Genomic DNA, 11497 nt, shown 5'->3' on the forward strand with positions numbered 1-11497 from the left:
CTTGGGTTTTATTTTTTGGTGGGATGCAACATTAAAAGTAGTTTCTTTTGGGGTTCTTAAGAACGCTGCATTGCCAAGTCTGTGTACCATTGAAGGGTTTAACCTGCAGAGTGGTAAATGTTTGGATGCCAATTTAGGGAGGGGGCAAAAAAAAAATAAAAGGGGGGGGGGGGGCTCCTACTCAAATCCAAGATGACAAGAGCAGACAAAAAACTTTGTTTTTCTTCCATCACTAAAAGAACCATGATTACTCCTATTCCATATGGCTTCACATTAAAATCAGAAATAAATGACACCCGATTAAAACAATGTAACAGATAAAAGGATTTTTAAAAAAGCAAAAAAGGGGGGGAAAAAAAAAAAAAAACATTGTTGCAAACCAGCCGCAACTTTAGCGAACACAAGACGATTTAAAACAAGTGCTTGAATTCAAACAGGAACAGGGGTTATATGGGGGGGGGAGCCCTGACTACGACGCACTTCTTGAACATTTAGGATTGAGCTTGTTTCCATCTTGCGAGACTGCAGTTTATCCATAGTCAATGTTAAAATGGTTGTTTAAAATTGGGGGATTCATAAAATGAAATACTGCTAGTTGTATGTCGAGCACGGCTATTGGAAAGCAAGAAAGATGAAGTCACAGGCACCAACTGCAGCACTGCTTCAGAGCTGGGAGAGACTGAACTACAGCACAGCTGGGATGTAGCGTTGCTGGATACAGAAACATGTAGCAGAAGGGGTCTCTAGCTGGGTCATCCCAAAAGAAATAGGTTTCTAGTATCTTGGTTTCCATTTATCCCACACAAATGTAGGAAACAGTAGGAGGGTTCAGTTGAGTCGAATGAGGCAATGTCAGATACTGCAGATAACAAAAAGCTACTTAACAGCAGATCAACTAGCATGTCTGAACGAGACATCACACACAGCATCAGTCAGTTTTCTTTAAGTATCCTCACCTCAGGTTTACATGGCATAGGTGTTAAAGCCAATCACACACAGTGTGGAAAACAGTCCCTTTCTTAGGGGTGCCTTGCATGTTCATCAAGGTAGTTTGTAAAAGCTGTGATCCTGCTTACCATCCAAACACACACTACCCTGTCACACTTTTCAGCAGAACTCTTCATTTACCAGTGGTGAAACTGCTGGATCAGGAATCACTGCAGTGCCCTTTCTGAGGAAGGCAACACAGTAGCAGAGACAGATTTCAAGATCCTTGAACGAACTGAAGCACCCCCCCCCCCCCAATATTCTTAAATTGACCCTCAGCCAGAGGGCAGTCTGCCGTAGATGGGGGGCAGCATTAACTGAAGTGCATTGGTCAAACCAGCCCAACCCATTCACGCTCCAAAACAATATGAAGGTGCTGAAACTCAGAGCTTCTTGAGCCGGCTGTACAGGTCCCTCTTGCTCCTCTCGCCCGCCCAGGTGCGGCTCTTGAGACGGAACCCGCGCAGATCTTCCTTGAAGTCCTCGTGGTGCATTGGCCTGTAGCTCTGCGGCCAGCATTGATTCTGCAGAGACAAAATGGGGGACTGGTTAGATTAAGCCACTACAGCAGCATCAAGTCTAGTTTATACATATTTAATGTCCTAGTCATACTACTTCTAGGATGTGCAAGCACTAGTTTTAAATAATTCTATAGTGTGTGGTTTAGTTTAGCCTGAGAATAGTCAGACGTACAACCATTCCCTTACTCACTAGGGTTGGTGAATCGAAATTACTCAAGGCTTACCTGGAATTTGGGGAAGAACTCTTTGTATCCACCCTTGAGGATGTAGAGCTCAGGGTAGTGCAGGTTTGGGTACAAGTTCATCATCCTGTCCTTCTCTCTCACGAAACGACACATGCGGGGACCACGCTCAGAGGAGAACTCGCAGTGGAAGACTAGCACCAGGCGCTTCTCCAGGGTGGAGGGAGTAAGGGGACACTTCAGCAAGTAATCCTCCACCTGCTCCTCTGTGTGCAGGTTCACAGCTCCCTGGAACAAGCAATAACAGCGAGAGAGAGGGATGAGTCAAGGGTGCAAGGTTTTAAAAAAAAAAAAAAAAAACCCCACACACACACACACCTGAGAGGAAAGTTTTAACACCATGTAATGGAAATCATGTACTACCTACTTAAGCGGTCAGTGCAAAGTACCATGAGGATTTTATGAAATTACATTTTCCATTGTTAAGCTGAGGGAACAGAGCCACTTGAGTCTTCAAACTAGCTTCAGGACACTGCATGGCACACCAGGGGAAACATGGTTTGATACAGCAAAGCTGCCTCACACCAGGTCTCCCAGAAGCAGGTTTCAAGCCACTGTTCCTAAAAGTGGCTTTGTGTTCCCTCCGCTTCTGGACAGTATAGTAAATAATGCAAAGTCACAGGTTAAGAAAGTGGTAGACTTGATAACCAAGCAGACTACTCCTGTACAGTTAGTATTACAAGATCCGTTGCATTACCTTGATGTGCCCGCCTTCAAACTCGTAGGGATAGCGGCAATCTACTATCACAATGCGTTCCACCCGATCATCAAATTCCCCACTCAGAGCTACTACCAACTGTAGAGAAAGGAGGGCGATTATTTACAGGGAAGTTAGTCCAGTATGGATGTCTGGAGAAAAAAGTACTACTACATCTAGACAGGAGATATTGCTCACCATTTCAGAAGTGATGTACTTCAAATCCTGGTGCTTCCCATCCACTGTAGGTAGAACAAAGGGCTGCAAAAGAGAACAGAACACAATGAGCAAATTCCTTCACAAGCATGGACTCTTTTCAATGAAGATCTTGCTGCAGCCCCAAAACAGAACTGGAAACTACATCTAGGGAGGAAAAATAAAATGTAACTTGTGCAAGTACTGGGTTTAAGTATGACTATATATTGTCTACCATTGAGCATTCTATTGTTATGGATGTAGATCCTTTACCTTGGTGAAGTCTCCAATCAGCTCCTTCATATCATTGTCTAGCAGCAACTCAATGTCACAGAAGGACTTGGACCTCTGAAGAAACCGAGACTTCTGCAAGAAACCAGGATTCAGTCAGAAACAGCTTGGACAACATGATCTGATTGAAGAAACTGTACTTGCAATCACACCATTAACCAGCTTAAATGTAGAGCAGTTGACAGCTTTTTAATACCAAGTTACCCAGCAGCCAGTCCTGGGATTCAGAACCACTCTGAAGTGTCATCCAAGTTACCAGGAGCGTGTTAATCCTACTGTTAAACAAACCACTCTGAATGGTAAACCACTTGGTGAGACTTGCTCATGCTGCAAGAGGAGATCAGTTCAGAGCAAAATTTACCAGGAGTCTGGCTGTTCAAACTCCTGGCACCAACCTGGTCATTTCAACATAACCAAGGTGCCCAGCATATTAATAGAAAGGAGTACTGACCACTTGTGCCTCTTCCTCCTTGTCTTCCTCCCTGGCCACAGACCCTGCCAGGCTCTTCCTTCTCTTGATCTTCACAGGGGTGTTCTCATCTCGGGGTCTCTCTGGCCTCTTCAAGGCCAGTCTGGTGGCAGAGCAAGGCAGCGAGGGCGAGCGGAACAGACCGCGAGGACAGTTACGGGTGAGCAGCGCCTGCGAGAGACCCACTGAGATTTCAGCAAGTGCTTACAGAACTTAAATGCTCACAAAACATGGTATCCACCCAGGGTAACTGAACTTACACAGCCAGTTTCTTCCTCCTCGTCCTTACGAACCAGTGGAGCAGTCAGCAGGCTGGCCATTCCAGTGGGCACATCCGCATCATTCTGAAGAGAAAAAAGAATCACATCTCATGCTATTCAAACCAAATCGCACATTTGTAGAAGGTAATTTAGTTTAGATTTTTGGCAATATTGCCTCAATATCCCCATTACATGTGGATGATGCATTTATTCATGTGGCTGCAATTTATGCACATAGAGTGACAGTTTTTGCATTGCATCTTGTACACAAGCCAGAATTAAATCATGCATAGAGATATTGCCTTTGGGACATGACTACAAGTTCTTTGTTAGCCCAGCTTTTCTGCCTTACCTCTACATCGTCATCCATAATTTCTAGGAATCCGTCGTCGTCCTCGTCATTAAAGGAGCAGGTTAATGAGGATCGCCGAAGGACCACGGGACTGTTGTCATCCATGAAACACTTCTGTTCCACAGGGGGAGGCGAGAACTGCAGGGAACACAGCAGTTGTTTATACCACTTAAATTTTATGCAACTGTACCGAAAAGGAGGAAAACCCTGAAAGGTTATTTGAAGATCAAGAGCAGTTGTACATGACCACAACAGCAAGCAAGATTAAGAGATTAGATGTAGCTGCTCGCAAGTTACGCAGATACCTGGTCTAAATTTGCCAATAAATCCAGTTTCCTAAATGGCTTTTCTGCTTGCAGTATTATGCATTCTACTGTGAAACAACTCAACCCCCCCCCCCCAATCACTGTGATAAAGTCAAGGGTTCAAAGACTGAGTGCAGAGGGTACATACCATGAGATCAGGGGCAGAATTGGGCCGTTGAGAAAATGGCTCCTTGCCCTCTCCTCCATGGATGGTGCGCAGCCGGCAGCAAGACGCAGGCCATGTCGGCTTCTTGAACTCAAACCCCTCCTGCATCTGCAGAAGACAAATACACAGGTTCGTGATCTGCTTCAATGTGCAACTGTGCATGCCAACACTGCGCCGTTACAACCAGGACCGCTTACCAGTGGTTGCTTCAACACAGTTTGCAATAGCTGGCGTATACCAAACCCCTTACCGATCTTACTAAGGTAATCTTCACTTACATTCTCCTTGTTGCCTCTAGAGACTTGATCACGTCGAACACCGAAGACTCCAAAATCTGAGGAGTCTGAATCTTTGCCTTTGAGAGCAGGGCTAGAGCCCAACAACCTCATCTGCAAGAAAACCATGAGAATGTAAAGAAACACACACGATTCCAATACAGGACCACAAACTGGATGGGGGGGGGGGTCCCAACTAGCCATATCACAATTCTGTGACAGTGAATTGTTGCACTCTTTGTGGACTGATAAATTGCACAGATTAGAAACTAAAGTCAGGTTCACTTGACAGTGTGGTAAAAATACTTTCAAAATCATTCTGAGCCACAATAGTAAATCAGTAACAGCTATTTCAAGAATCTACGTGGTTTCAAACAGCTAACGGTGCAATGCCTCCCAGTGCAAGAAAACTGTGCCAAAATTTTAAATAAATACACAACAGGAAGACTAAATAATTTACAAGGGGGAACAAAACAGTTAACTGGAATCAAGGTGTTATTCTGAAAGTTAATCAATAGAACTTACCGGGAGAGAGTTTATTCTTCTGATTGGGACCTTGCTACTGGGGAGGAAGAAAAAAAAAAAAAAAAAAAAAAGTACATTAACAGAAATGCAGCACACTGACAAGGGCAACTTCATTGATAAGCTTGTTAGCCCAGCTGTGTTAAAGGAAAGAGTCAGGCTGCTGCAACCCAGCACACTGACAGGATGGCAGGTGTGTCTTGTTTGGAAATTTCACCCCCAGGCTCAAACACACACTACAGCAAGTAACCAGACACCATGGAATCTCCTGGCACGGAGTTACCCAGCCTTCCACAGGCAGGATTACCAGGGTTCCTCCAATTCCTACACATTGATACAGGAGTGGGACGACTCAAGTAGTGTGAGCAGACAGGCCCGAGGCAGCAGGCTCCCGCTCACTGAAGCGAACTTCTTAAAATGTTCGATTAAATCAAATCCTTGATTTGTCCCCAAACCACTTCTGCATCCATTCTACATGCAATATCAAAATAAGGCTATTGGACATGTTTTATTGAAAGCAATACACAAAATGTCCCGGTATGTGTAGAAGGTTGCCCAGCTTTAAAAATCACTCACTCTCTCTCTCATTTTGACAGTTAAGTGCCAATTACATTTTAAAACACCCAACCGCTAAGTTTGTAGGTGGGGATAGGTATGAGGGGAAAAAATTAAGTTGATACTTACTCTTTGATCACTTTGCCAGAGTCCAAGATGGCTTTCTCAAACCTACAATAAAAATACAAAAAGTGACATGCACATGGGTTATAATGCTCTTACTTTAAGATCAAAACTCTTACAGCTCAAAAGTTGCATTGGTTTCCAACAAGGCATTTTACATTATATAAAAAAAGACTATCCAGGCTGGACCACCAAAGGGCAGACTCAGGAAACTTCAGACAAACAGAAGAGCCAGCACAAATGGGGAGGGGGCACTCTGCACCCAAGCCAATTGTGTTTACAATTAGACCCTGACCCAGATACAGAGAAGAGCCAGCTAAATAATGAAAAGCAAGCTGGACAGCCAAAGAACTCAATTAAACAAAGAGCAACAAGAGGCCGGGCCCCTTCATAAGGTCAAAGCTTTCTCCTATAGCAACAGCTCTACCCCACCTATATGCAAATCAGGCTTTTTTTATGAAGAGGTAGCTGTTCGTCTGCTATGTCTACCCCGAGGCACCACGCCAACCCCCCACAGCAGGAGCCTTTTGTTACTGGATCAATGTGGGACTGGGAACAAGTGTGGCCTTTACAATAGAGAGGGCTGAGTTTCACTTAGCTCACTCGAGCAGGAAGCTGCAAGGGCTCTATTGAGCACGTGCATTAGAGAGAAACCCCCTCCTGACAATTTACAAAAGGAGGGACAGATGGAAAGTGTGCCGAACCTCACCAACAGCGGTGGGGGAAAAATAGAGTCTATTGATATGCACCACTGGCTGCACTGGAATGCAGTTTCCTACCAGACAGCTGTGCAGTAGAATTTAAATCCGGGCCAGACGTGGAGAAGACTGTTCATTAATACTTTCAGAAATAATGGAGTGCCAAATAATTTGCAGCGCAGATGCCCTTTTGTCTCCAAGGGCCATTCAAGTTACCACACAGGTTAAATGAAGTTCAGTCAAAGTTTAAACCAAGCCTATCTGTTCAAAGAACACCCATTTAATGAACAGAAATTGACTAAAAGACTGATCTGTAATAAACCAGATTTTTTATAGCAAGGGCAATTGCCCTTTAAGGTGTTGGTGGTTTACTATAAAGCTGAAAAAGATGCAACCACATCTGCTGGAAATTCAAGCAAGCCACTAAAGTTTGGGTCAGCATCCCCTCTTGTATTGCAAACACAAACAAGCATAAAATCTTACCTGTTTGCATTCCAGGCTGATAGAAATCTGGCATTACACAGCCCCACACCAGCTTTCAAGAACCAGATAAGGCAAACCGAACAGGTATGTTTGTTGTTCACTCCAATTAGTCCCCCCCCCCAAGCCAACATTCTGACAGATCTATGAAGGAGTCAGTTCTATAGATAGGAGGTGCAAAGGTCTCACTGCAAACCCATGTAAAGCTAACTTTGAAACAATGATGTTCCAGGACGTGGTTTTTAAATTTGCCTAGTAATTTGTGTCAAATTTCAAAGTGGGGGGATTAAGTTGAAATGAATCTGAGTAGATAGTATCAAACCAATAGGAAGAAACGTGTGCTCCTCTGACAGCCAATAGTTTGACACTAGGTCTGGAGCATGCACTATGCAAACTCCCTTTCACATGTAAATAAAGTAATTTGTCATGTAAATTGCTCAGTTATGCAAGTACTTTAGTCATCCTAATTAGAAAGATAATTCCTATTACATCTAGTAAAACACTGCACACCATTTGGCCAAATGTCCAACATTTACATTACAAAAAAAAAGATTTATTGGAAAGATTAGATTGTGCTGCATTTCAATGTTACACCTACAGTTAACACTCAAAATCCTGCTATGACAGAGAACGACAGAATACAAGGACACTCCCAAAATCAGTCTTATTACCACAACAGAAGTAGCGTTGCAAAACAAACCACAGAGCTACACCCTATAACTACAAAAATTCAAAACTTCAATAACCAGCAAGGGAGTGCATGCAGTACTTTGTGCTCCCAATTGCTTTTAAACCACCACTTCCCTGGTGAATGGTCCAGAGTGAGTTGTTGAAGTACAGCACACCCTCGCTATATGAACCTGTTGGCACCCAAGCCTTGTTTGTTATAGCAAAAGGACAATCAAAATGAACGATAAACTAAGTTAGAGATGAGATTGTGAATCAAAGTAGAATTACATGTGCCTGTTCACCTCATGTAAGCAGTATTCTGCCTTTGCTTTATCCTATTTGTTAAAGAATTAAAACGCAATGCAAAAAGCAAATATCCCCCCCAAATTGAAACTGATCCCAAATCTTAATCCAACAAGCAAGAATCCCAAGCATCTTTTGTTCCAAATCAACCTGACAAAGTTGCCCCCAAGTTGAGTCTCAAGCCCCCCCCCCCCCCCCCCCCCCCCCCCCCCCCCCCCAAAAAAAAAAAAATCAGCAATTATACTAATCCCAAAGCCAAGCTACTAGTCAGGGGGAGGTTAAATCAGCCCCACACAAGTAGTAACGAAAGACATAAAATGGAAACTTACGCCTCCTCGTAATCAATGGGGTCTACGGGACTTGGAGAATCCAGACACAAACCTGCAAAAAGAAAATATATTTTAATACATCAAGGGATCACAACACCCCCTGCTCCAGTTAATCTGTCAAACCGTAGAATTGTTACATGAAAACACAATTGCACATAGCACAAACTGGATTGGGTTCAAACCCAAGTCCATTGTTGTTGTACCATGCTATTGGGCACAGACAACCCCAATAATGTTACTTCCAAGCATACTACACACTGCTGGTATAGGACTCCATTGTGCATAGCAGTGCCCACCCCCCCAAAAAAAAAATAAAATAAAAAAAATCATGCGAGACAAAGTTTGAAGCTAACCTGCATCGGAAGTGTCCGAGGCAAAGGATGGCATCTTAAGAGGTACATTAGCTCGTCTCTTCGGGGTGTCGCACTGGCTGCAGTGATGTAAAGGATAGTGTTTGGTAAGGCGATCAATACAAAATCTTGCAATTCACACCACTTAATCCAAAACGGTCCAGCTCCGACACCATTCTGTCAAGCCCATTCCATGCATGCACAGTGACACAAACTGCTGAACTATCACACAAGAGGAAACCAAGTCAACACCCACAGGGTTAACTTTCACTGTACCACCAAGCCAGGACTTCAAATGACCTCCTGCCTGCAAACTACAGGCTTCCCACAGATCAAGCCAATTTAAGCCTCACAATAATACTAAGAATGTGTACAGCTTGTTACAATTTCAGTGGGTGGCTGGCATACCCAAATATACAGGTAAAAGGCCTGCCAGGTGGTCCTATATCAAGCACTGTGAATGCAGCAAGCGCCATAATTGAGAAGGCAACAAAGATAAAAGTATGGGCACCAATTAACTTCACTAGGAGGCATAACATTTTACACAGACCCAAGGCAATACAAGCAGACTAACCTGCTACTTTAGAAACAGCTGGCAAAGGAATTACTGAAACCTGTCCAACAGCGCCCTCAAACCATTTTAGGAGGTTAACCCTACACCTATTTTACATTATTATTTTGTATATTTCAAAACTGTGGACTAGGCATCTGCCCAATTAAAGCACATATGCCAGTAAGATATTCGATGCATTCCATTAATTTCACTGTACAGTTAAGCAACATTATAAAGGCACGTTTTCATACCAATATTTCCAAGTGGTATTGTACATTATGTACAGTGTACCGAGAATGGCAATTGCAAGGTAGAGACTTCTTAGCCAGTCGCTTCGGTACTAGAAAGATTACTGTTCTTTCAAACAAGACTGCAGGGTCACTGCTTACTTTGCCTCCAATAAACAGCCTGTCCACAAGGAAAAGATACGCGGGGAAACACCAATACATGCTGGTATGTCCAAACAATGTGTACCGCCACAAAATTGTATAAGTGCATTGAATAGACTTCCTTTATTTCTAACTTGCGACACACACACACATCTATATACACACCGATAGCATTATATGCAGCGTACAGGAAACACAATAGGAATGCGAAACGCTTTCTAAAACAGTACAAACATAACATTCGCGTCTATGAGAAATATTAAAGAACTCTTACCTTCCGAGGACAGCGAGGCTGTTCATGTTGAGGGCCAGATTGGTAACAGGGGACAGCACGCCAGCAAGCTCTGGAGAATAGAGAGTTTTAAGGCAGGTCGAGCTCATGGCTCCGATCCCAGGTAGAGATAGCGAAGGCATCCCAGTGATACAGCCCGGCCTTCTGCTGGGGCTAAAATCAGCGAGTACTTCATCCATTCTGGCTCCAAACACAATCCAACGATTTACCAATTAATAATACACGACGCTTGTTTCCAGTCTTCAATATATTTTTACTAGTTCTCAGTTAACTTAAAATATGCTTCGTAGATGCAAAAACTGAACTCAGGAACATATAAAGATATATATTCGATTTACAATAAAACAGAACTTTGATTGGTCACATAACTTATATAAATATACAAATCCTACGCTTAAAACTGATAAACACTTTAAGCAATATAACTTATTTCAGAGAACTTAGACTTATCAACATGAAAATATATATTAATTAGTATTATTATTTGTATAGCAAGCTTAAAGGTAGTTTCCAAGTCAGTGATCACCCTGCTTCTTTTTTTTCTCTGACTGTCTCTTGAATTTGAACCAAAAAATATGTGGCCTGAGATGCAGACTTCATTTATATTCGAAAAATAACTAGGACTGGCGCGGCAATACCACCAGCCAATCAGCGATACTGACCAACCAGAGCAATTGTTTCATTCCCACACAAACTGAGGGCATTGACCCAATCATAAAACATGAACCAATGACTGTTCAGGGTGAAGAAATAGGCAGGGAAAATAGGAAATCTTTTTTTTTTTCCCGCGGAACATTTTAAGCATCCAGAACGCCCACATGCATATTCTCAGCCAATCCAAACCACGATTTAGCATCATCATTTCCAAATAGTCCAATTGAATAAGAAATCAGAATTTATTTCTGAAACGGAATGTTCTATGTGGCTAAGATGTCTTTTTCAGGGGTGGACATCTATTTTGAAATTAATAAAAGGACTTTAAATAAAAACAACATACTAATTTGATAACGAGTATTTAATATACTATTAACTGTAGTATGATTAATAGAAAAAAAACATAAATATGTTACATTTAAATCTGCACTTTCCAGTCAAAGCAGCTGCCAAACACCCCCTCCACTGAAAATAACACAAACTCCTGAGCAAACAGCTGTCGATTCAAAATGAAGAGGGAGATTTAAATTTGAAACTATACCTAGAGAAGGGCATATCCTTAAACAAATACCGATAGCACGATAGCGATAAAAGATCAACACAAATATAACACAGCTTTCAAACGTGCATGCGAGTCCGGCACCTCAAGTTATTTTTTATTTGCATTACATTATTGTATGTATGTATGTATTTATTTAGGGGGGTGATTTGCAGAAAATGGCTCACGCATACCACTTTCTGTAATGATCTATGTCTATTATATAGGGAGATTAAACGATGAAACCAAAGGTTTTGTTTTGTTTGCAATGTACCAAAAAGG

The 11497-nt window shown here is 42.5% G+C and overlaps 1 protein-coding gene across 1 annotated transcript; it reads right to left on the reverse strand.

Annotated features, from left to right (window-relative positions):
* Positions 1-458: 458 nt before the first annotated feature.
* LOC121312996 (M-phase inducer phosphatase 1-like) lies at positions 459-10558 on the reverse strand. Its single transcript, XM_041245112.1, has 15 exons — positions 10006-10558; positions 8793-8869; positions 8440-8491; positions 5967-6008; positions 5286-5322; positions 4764-4874; positions 4468-4593; positions 4015-4152; positions 3663-3746; positions 3385-3573; positions 2916-3008; positions 2646-2708; positions 2448-2546; positions 1733-1978; positions 459-1511 (listed from the first exon to the last, which is right to left on the reverse strand). Exons 1-15 carry the CDS (start codon positions 10200-10202, stop codon positions 1371-1373), a joined length of 1695 nt encoding a protein of 564 aa, XP_041101046.1. The 5' UTR covers positions 10203-10558; the 3' UTR covers positions 459-1370.
* Positions 10559-11497: the final 939 nt, after the last annotated feature.

Source organism: Polyodon spathula, chromosome 1 (assembly GCF_017654505.1).
Source record: "Polyodon spathula isolate WHYD16114869_AA chromosome 1, ASM1765450v1, whole genome shotgun sequence".
NCBI classification, from domain to species: Eukaryota; Metazoa; Chordata; class Actinopteri; order Acipenseriformes; family Polyodontidae; genus Polyodon; species Polyodon spathula.

Coding starts and splice junctions, on each gene's coding strand:
- LOC121312996 (XM_041245112.1), bottom strand. CDS start 10,202: ATGGATGAAGTACTCGCTGATTTTAGCCCCAGCAGAAGGCCGGGCTGT. Junction 4,153..4,467: donor ATTCTGCCCCTGATCTCATG/GTATGTACCCTC, acceptor TGTTCCCTGCAG/TTCTCGCCTCCCCCTGTGGA. Junction 2,709..2,915: donor TGATTGGAGACTTCACCAAG/GTAAAGGATCTA, acceptor TCTCTTTTGCAG/CCCTTTGTTCTACCTACAGT.